The sequence below is a fragment of the Oryzias latipes genome, chromosome 12, assembly GCF_002234675.1.
Source record: "Oryzias latipes chromosome 12, ASM223467v1".
In the NCBI taxonomy this organism is placed as follows: Eukaryota; Metazoa; Chordata; class Actinopteri; order Beloniformes; family Adrianichthyidae; genus Oryzias; species Oryzias latipes.
Genome location: NC_019870.2, coordinates 17442536 through 17452017, shown reverse-complemented (window position 1 = coordinate 17452017; position 9482 = coordinate 17442536). Strand labels below are relative to the sequence as shown.

The 9482-nt window shown below is 41.1% G+C and overlaps 1 protein-coding gene across 1 annotated transcript in view; it reads right to left on the bottom strand.

Moving 5' to 3' along the window:
• Positions 1–1569: 1569 nt before the first annotated feature.
• The window catches only part of LOC101155447 (matrix metalloproteinase-17), a 135174-nt gene continuing 127261 nt past the window's right edge, over positions 1570–9482 (bottom strand). Inside the window, exon 10 of the mRNA XM_011481917.3 lies at positions 1570–5913. Within this exon, the coding sequence (XP_011480219.1) occupies positions 5591–5913 (323 nt within the window). The 3' untranslated portion in view covers positions 1570–5590. The remainder of the gene's footprint in view (positions 5914–9482) is intronic.

Genomic DNA, 9482 nt, shown 5'->3' with positions numbered 1-9482 from the left:
GGCGTGGAAAATACACAGGGCGGGGCCACAAGCTTTTCTGATGCATCCATGTGTAGACTCGCAGTAAACTGTTTAGCTGGATAGCTCCAATATCGCTCACCATTTTATGTTGTACTGGTGGGCTGTAAGCTAGCAGGAGATGGTGTAAATAGAGAGCTCTCAGCCACAGGGAGGTGATGGGGGGCGGGGTTGCTCTGTGCCAGCAGTCCCACTCACAACTCAGAGGCACATTTCTAATAAACTACTGCCGCTCTGCAGAAAGTGTGTCCTAGAAAACGAGACAGCTCTTTTTTTGGCAAAAAACAACGTAATCATAATTAAAGGACCAATGGGGGTGCTTTGAAAATAAATCAAGGAATGATTGGAGTGGGTCCCCAAAATGTGGGAAAATGTTGGCTTTTTTTAAAAAAAAATACAAAATTGAAAGCTTGGTTCTAAGTTCCCTTTTCTACCATCTGGACACACGGGGGACGTCTAACCTCCTGGACTTACTTGGGGGGACAAAATGCCCTGCTGGTGGTCACACCAGTTTATCAATGCCACTCAGGTGTTTCACAGCAGGGCAGGAAAGCTGCTCAGTGATGCATTCAAGGTGTGACAAACAACAAATTCAAGTAACAAAAGTGATCCCATTTTAAAGACAGACAGTAACACATAGGATTTAAGTGAATTAGTTTGCTGAACCTATATGTTAAGTTGCCAAACTTTCCTATAGAGTATGAATGTACTCATAAAGCAAATAAACAGATAAATAAATAAAGTACTTGATGTGGTTTCCTTCAAATCAACATTAATGGAGAAAAAAAAGACATTTTTGGTGCCTATTATGTATTTTTCCCCATAACTTATTTATACACCAATTTGTGTTCAATGTATTTAACTTATTTTGTTCTACGGATTTTTATTAGTTTTCTAAATTATCATCTGAGTTTCTTAAATAGCTTGACTATGTAAAAATCTAATAAAGTCATTTTGACAACACATAAACATCTGATTACTCATCAAAGGAAAATTCACTTTCTGTTCGCCATTTATGAGGCCGAACAAATGCAAACCTTTGTATAACAATCCTGTCATATAGTTCTGTCCACTAGATGGCAGCAGTTTTTCTCAAATTCAAATTTGGCACACTAAGGTAGTTTGACACTGATAAGTAAAATGTTTTTTAAATTCATTTTGTTTAGCTTTTTATTAAAACTGTATAAACTAAAAACACTGGATTATAAAAAAGATAAAAACATATATTTTTTTTCATTTCCTGAGCGAGTAGCTACAAAATATTACTGGTTTGAAATGAAATACATTTTTTTAACTGTTTTTGAAAAATACAATAGAACCCCTAAATATCCCATATGCTTCTAATTCACCATTATCCAGGGCTCCACTCAGTTAAGCATCACCTTAACGGCTAAAACATTAAATCATTTTTTTTATGTACTCAAAAATAAAGTCAAGCAGAGGTCCTTTCTCCCCCCAAATAAAGGTGGAAATTTAAAGATCTTCTACGAGAAGCGAGGACAGTAGCTATTCGTTGCATCTGAACACCTTATTACACCACAATTCACCACATCTCATTCAGATTCTTTTATTTCTTTTTTTTTTTCTACAAAAATATTTTACATTAGAAAACACAGCTTGAAATATACACAGTCCTTGTGGTTGGCAAAAACCATGGAACATCTGGACCCAAACATCTCTGTGTTTATATTGAAACCGATAAGTAAATATGTGAGCAACAGTTAGAAATCTGATGGTTGCCTCCTGAGTTCTGCAATCAACACCTTCCAGAGGGGCTTCAACTACTGTTGGCTGCCATCAACAGCAAGAAAAACTCACTATCTATCTAGATTTATATATAAAATACAGGAAACCAATACTACATCAGGTAATATTAGGGAATGCATCAGCGGAGATCAATACATTATTTGTCGATAAATGAGATTCAAACATTTTTTTGCAGAATTCAGCGCGCTCAGGTCCAGCTCTGTTCTTCCTCAAAACTCTGCCTTTACATTCAGACGTTCCCCGCTTTTCAAGCCCTTCGACACGCTGCAGCCAGACTCAACATTGGTTTTTGGCTTCAGTCTGATAGTTTTTTTTCTCCCCGTCTGCTCTGGAACAAGCTTACCAAAATCTCAGACAGGAAAGATAAGAGTCTGACGATGCAGCTCACCTCCTGCAATGACATCCGTCTGAGGTTCCACAGATGCATTTTAGGCTTCTCTTCGAGATAAATGGCAGAACGACTGCAGGAAAATATAAACGGAATTTGTCGGACGATTGTTCCATTAAGCCGCGTTCGCACCGAATGTGATTTGCTCTTCGAACATGCGCAGCAATTTGGCTGCTTGACACACAAACCGGATGCTGCAGACGTGGGAGGGAGGAGCTACTGCCATCGCTACATGCATCTTGTTTATGATGCATGGAGGACGCGGTAACACTGAGAGATCCGACTTTCTTATTTTGAAGAGTTCTACAAAATCCCGACTGCATGTCTGGGTTCACGAGATCATTCAGTGACTGAATCCCGTCGCTTTTCAGCGCTACTCCCGTCTCTCTGTAACCCAGTTTGATGACTTGCTGTCCAGTAATTGTCTGAGGAGGGGAAAAATAAAAACAAGAATAAAATGTATCATCTTTTTTATTGTTGTCTCAATAAAAAAAGACAGATATTATACAATCAGATTCTCCTCCCCTTCGCCCATCGTCTGTGCCAAAGTTCCGATTTTTAAAGCCTCAACGCACAAAACGTGCTGCATCCAGACCGATGCAATCGCCTCACAGGATCTCTGATCGCGTCTGTTCATTGACTTAACATTAAAACTGGACGTCCTCGACACGCAATTTGGTGTGAACGCAGCTTTAAGATGACCAGAAATACTATTTTTTTTCGGAGAAGTACTTTGATTTTTTGCTAATTAAAACACATTTTCAATGTGTCTTTGGTAGAATAAAAAATCCATTCTGTAATGAATGGGTTAGCCACCATAAATGAAGGAGATAAACCCTCCTTACAAAGAGTGGGGGAGACTTCCTTATAGGATTGGGTGATTCTTTTTCAGTAGATCAGCTGAACTCAGATAAAGTAGAAGTGGCTGGGGAAGGGGGGGGACATCCTGAAGACAGGATTATTCAAGAGCAGTAAGTTTAGAGAAGAAATATAAAGAAAAGCTCCGACAGGAGGGCCGAAAAGTGTATCTGAAACTAAACACAGTCTGGAAGCGAAGCCAAGCAGGCAGAATTTTGATTAGGAGCTCGTCTTTATCTGATCGGTAAAGAGTTCTACTCTTAAATTCAGATATAGCCTTGATGGTGACCTCATCCAGGTAAAGAATTTAAGCAGAGATAATGGCCCCAAGCAGAGGCGGGAGGCTTGAATTGGAACGTCGACTCGTCTCAGAGGGACATTTTCCCGTTTGCCCGTCGCATGTCTTCTTTTCTTCAACCGGACTAAATGCCACCCGCCCAACCGCCGACATGCAGCACGCCATTCATCCCTCCAGTCCGAATCCCACGGCGCCACTCATCCGTAAAGCTAACTATCTGTCTGCTCGACATCTCAGGGCGCCTTCACCTGTCGGCACAGATAGCTGCCAGAGTGTCATTCAATTGTCAAACTGTGATAACAGAGGATGTCATCGATTGCTGTGCTTCCAAGTCTAAATGCGGCTCAGTTACCGTCCTGTCTCTTCCTTATGGACCGGCAGACCTAAACTCTGACCTTGGTCATGATTCATACCCAGTACAGTCTCTCTAAAGCTGGGAAGTAGCGTCAGGCTGGCAGAGAAGAGCCACTTTGGAGGCTAAAGGGAAGTTTTGCCCGTCAGTCTCTATTTTAAGCAGTAGTTTTGACACTTTGGGGGAAATGCTTTTCACCTTGTAGCCTAAAGCTGTATAAGAAAAAGGAAAAATAAAACATTTAGCAAAACTAGAAAAAAATACTGAAGGCAGTAGCCTTGCTTCTTTGTCTTGAATTAAAATAAGGATGTTCTCCTCAACAAGAAGCCATATTTCAAAAATGGATGTTGTTGTTTTTGCCTTACAGAAACGCTTTACACATTTTCTGTGTTATTCTTTTTGTTTTACTAAGCTGCCATTCATTTATTCTGCAAACATAAAAACAACCCCTGGGGAGCTCCATGTGAACATGCAGATCCAGAAACATTCAGACACTAACAGTGCAGGCCTTTCAAAGCAGCCTACTGTTCATGTTCAATAAAGATGTAAGCTGATCTCCATCTTTGGATGTGAGGTAAACGAAGAACAACCTTTCATTTCTTTTTAAAATTTAGGCAAGACAAACAAGAAATGGCACTTGTTAGAGCACAGCCAGCAATAGCTGAGGATGTGCAGTCTCCTGTCAAGAACAGAAGTAACAACAAAAAACGTGAAACCAAATAAGACACTTTTGTAACGGAGGGACTTGTAATTCATTTGAACAACAGGCTTGTGTTAAATGCATCATTGTACTGCTTGGTTCCTATGGGGGGGGGGGGGGGGGGGGGGGGGGGGTCATAGGGTTGCTGGAGCCTATCACAGCCACTGTTGAGCAAAAGCATCTAATAGGTTGCAAGTCAATTTCAGGATCAAAAGGACCAACAATCCAATGATTTAAATACACTGGACTGATCCCCTCTGATACCATCTATTGGATTTTGAATGTTGAAAAAGAAGCCTAAATTGCATCAGGGGTACATAAACTAGAATTGACTCCACCCACCTTCCAAAAATGAGCCACTGGGTTGGACAAAGTGAAGGGAGACTTTTGTTTAGTTCACTCTTCTGCCAATGAAAAAACATTTCCTTATGAAAGGGTCATATTTGAAGACTAATAAAATCAAATCATCTGATTTAAAAAAGAATTTCAAATTACCTATGGAATATTACTCAATAAATATGAAAAAATTGTAAAAACATTTTATGTCTAATCATTGAAGTTAATGAAAAAACCGGCCTTGTTGGAAACGGCCTCTAGTGGTGATTTGAGAAACTGCAGCCAAGTTGGCTCAAGACTGAGAGAGTTTGATCTTAACCCAGTCAAGCTGCTTTTCAGCGGATCATCAGAAAGACTCATGCCAAGACAGCTGAAGGTCAAGTCCTCCAGAAGTCCACATTCTTTGGACATTATTTCCAAAACTTAATAATAAGAATGATATAATTTGTAAATTGTTTGTTTGAAAAATCTTCCAATGAATCAGATATTGCAATGAACATTCCCTCATCCAACATGATTGGACCTGTCAGTGTCCAAATGTTTCTGTACTCAGTTTGTGGGAACATTCCCATTCAGTCAGCCCTCTAGTCAATGGGAGACCATTGGTAAAGTCAGATATGAGTCAGTGGTGGTTTTGTGAAGCTTCATTTGCACAGCCCAGCACTGGTGTAGCTGCTGTCAGTGGAGAAATGCCTGCTAATGGTTACAGAATGTAAGAGCTACGCTGCAGGCGCTTGAAATGACCGTGTGAAATAAATTACAAAGGAAAAATCAATAATATATGAAGAACTCCTTCCAGTTTGATTTGGCTGGGTGACCCCGGAAAAGTCTCTGTTAAAACCCAGCAGGAAAACGCAGTCCCATGCTTTAGTATCATAGCAGCTCAGAGCGGAGAGCCAAGAGCGTCCAGAAAGGGGGTAGTAGCCACATGGGGCACGGGGGTGGGTGGACACCTACAGGCGAGGCGGTGTCGGAGGTGCAGGAGCACACCTCGAACCCATTCTCTGCGTGGTCGGGGTGGCGGTGCACGTTGACCCTGGTCTCGGTGCTTTTGGCCTCTGTGTCCGGAGAGTCCGCCTGCATCTCCGTGCAGAACAGCCAGTCCTTTGCGATCAGGCGGGGGGAACCAGCCTCCACCTCCATGTCGCTGCCCGGCACCTGCCAGTACTCCTTCCCATTGAAGAAATAGGATGAACCTTCATAGACGGAAAAAAAAAAATACACACAAGGTTGGTATTGAATTGGATTGTGAAATTGGGTGATTTATAGGAAGAGGATGCTGAAAGAACACATTGTTATTAAGCCCCCAGTGGGTGGAAAGTTTTTCTATCACTCCAAGACGAAGGAAGATGCTGTATTAAAACTCCACATTACATTTTTGCAAGATTCATATCAGACAAGGGAAAGAAAATAACCCCAAAATGACTGGGAGCTTACAAGAAAAACACTTTAAGTGGTTCCTAAAACTGCACAAGTAATGAGTGGAGAATGGTCATTATTCCAAGATGAAGTTGCGCCTGTAAGTTCACTTTACATATCGAGCTATTTTTCAAAAGCGACCCGGTCAAAGACCCGGATTTCATGATAGTTGTTAGGTTTTGTGCTGAAATGTGAGTAAGTACAAATGCATTCTTCAGGGAGACACCTTTGTTTCTCACGAATAACACCGACAGCGACAGCGGACCTGAACTCTTTAGGTCAGGGGGGGTGAAACGTAACGAATTAAGAACAAGGAAGTGAAGACTTTAAGCACTTCTGATTGGTCAGACTGATGACATGTGATTAAGCCTTCAAAAATGATTGGCGGAGACAGTTAAAGGGGCGGGATTTTTCCGCAAACTGCTATAGCTGGAGGGTAATCACGATACCGTCATTCTTATCAAAATGTCTTTAATAGAATTAAATAAACACAAAGAAAAAGTAATTTTAAGATCTTTTATATTCCTAATTACTCAGTGTTTTCTCAATGCCTGTTTGGATGAACAAAGAGCTGATCTCCTGGAGATGGAAAATGTTGTTAGAGCAGTTAATGAGGGCAATTTCCCACGGCACACTTGACCATCTCCCACGGCACACTAGTGTGCCGCGGCACACTGGTTGAAAAACACTGGTCTAGAGAGAAGCTTCCCCTTCTCTCATAAAGACCCACTCCGACCATCTTTTACATTTTCAAATTAATTTCAAAGTGTTCCCAGTGATCTTTTAGTTATGATTCTGCCAGTTCTAGCCCAAATCAAAAAAACCTGTGTCTTCCTCTAGGGCATAGTTTCTGCAGAGCGGCAGGAGTTCAACACAAATTTGCCTCGAAGTTGTGGATAGGACTGTCGGTGCAGAGTAAGATAGCCCTCTCCCCCTTCCCATCATCCATCTGTTTACGTGCTCCCCCACTAGCTTCCAGCCCCTCACAACCCAAACCTAACATTAGTAGTGCAACAAAAAATGGTGACCGATATTGGAGCTATCCAAGCGTACATTTTGGAGCCAGCTCAAAGGGGGAAAACAAAGACGTACCTGGATCTATTTGTCTACAAGTGGATGCATCAGAATGGAGCAGAGCAGGGAGCCCCTGTATATTTTCTACTTAAAAAATTATCAGTTTTTCAAACGGCATTTGTCCGTCTGCACCTGATTCACAGTGAATTGAATAAAGAAATACTCATAAATGCAATTCTAAGCTTCATTTTTTAACAAATGTCCTTCATCATGAGTAAAACGCCACAAGAAGATGTTAAAAACACCAAAAAGATAGATTTTATTGGAGTGGGTCTTTGACACTTTCCCATCCAGTTGATGCACTTTTAATCATGGATTTCACAGTTAGCGCCTTTCTAAGGCTCCTCGCATGCTTTGCAGAAGGACAGGCACATTTGTTCGTTTTCACATGTGGAAGTGTCTGAGGAACATCTCAGGTTTCAAAGCAGGACTACAAAAGCTGCAAAAACATCAGACACGAAGCCTCAAACACCTGACCCAGGAAAGGCCTTTTCTTTTTTCTCCTGGGACTCGCTGAAGCAGGGAGAGGCAGCAGCTTTCTGAGACAGACCTGAAATTAGGACAAAGTACCGACTGTTAAAGGGATATTTTTGTTCTAGTTTTACAAAGTCCGGCTACTTTGTCAAGATCTGCTCAGGCTGGTCCAGGAATGAACGTCTTTAATGTGAATAATGGCGCTTGAATGGCACTCATTAGAAAGTAGATGTTAGTAGATATGAGTAACATGTTGAAACTTGAGAAAATGAATTAAAAAAAAAAAAACAACTAAACAAAAAGAAAACAATTTAAAAAGTAAAGGGTACAGATTGATGCCTCCATAAATACTAGTTTTTACGGACCAGAGTTGTGAATAGTCTCGCATAGGTGCACTACTTTTCTGTGATATGTCAAATATTATAGTGTGGCCTCTGAATTTAAAGTTTAATAACTTTACCAAAAGTAGGTAAGCTTTGTCTATGACTTTTCTCATATCTCATTTGGTACAAGAACTGACGGGTTTCTTTGGGAAAATGAACGCTGTGCAGCGACGGATTTGAACTCTTGGTAATATCTTTAGTGTGGAACGTTAGTCCTTTTTCTGTTGAGGAACGGCTGAACTTACACAGGCCGTTCTTTATTGTTGGTTGATTTGACCACTCCAGTCTAAAATCTGATGAAAGGTGAAGTCTCCAGCTGTTGGTCTCACAATCTGCTCTAATATCTGGCTAATGACATGGAAGCAACTTTATCGATATTCTAGAAATTAAAAAGCAAACAAACACAATTTCGCAATTTACACTGTTTCCATAAAATCATAATTATGTAAATAACTACAAACCAACTCACATGGTAAGTCATTCAAAAACATGGATGCAAGCAATCCTTTGATTTACAGCACATCCGTTCGCATTCCTGCCACGGCACTAGCGCTCATCATCATCGATCAAAGGACACGTCGGCGTCTTATTCAGGCCATGGAGTGGCGAGCTTCTTACATGTGGGAGCGGCTGGATGGATGGATGAAGTGATTTTACAGAGGAGCTGTGGATCCCACAACTCTGCATGACACACTCAACTTTTGATGAGCTGTTTGATGCTGTGGGACGTCTTGTGGCGCCTGCTACGCGGGGACCAAGGCAGCCAGTTCCTACCAAGGAGCGCATTGCCATTGCTATCAACAAACTGTGGTCTGCCTGTGGTCACATCACTCATTTAATTCAAAACAAGTGTTTCCATTTCATTGTTTGCAATTTATGCAAGTTTTTTCGAAATCGTCATTTTCCCATTAGGCGGGTTTATTATCGCAATCCAATTTGGGCAATAAAATAGTCAGTGGAAACACGGCTACTCAAGTCTGTAGCTATCACACCGGGTTCAGAAGTGGGAATTCAAACCGCCATTTCCAATGAAAACTACACAAACGCACCTAAACGCACGTTTCAGGCTTCCACTTTCAAAGCTTTACGACCGTTTTCGGGCTCTATGTACAAACACGCAGCCATTGAACACGCATAGCTAGTTAAACCACGTCAAACTATAACCAATGAGGGACTCTGATTTGTCAGTGACATATGGATTTTTTTCTAATTTAAGGAAACGCCCACAGTTTGAAAATTGATCATGGAGGAGAAATAAATCATTACAGTTTGTACCTGGCTGGAATTATGCAACACCAAGTTTTTCAACAGAATAGAGCTTTAAAAGATAAAAGTCTGAAGCAAGATTTGCACATCTTCGACATTTTGCAACAAGCCTGTTCAAACTGTAGGTGGCAGTCGTGCGCTAGTAAACA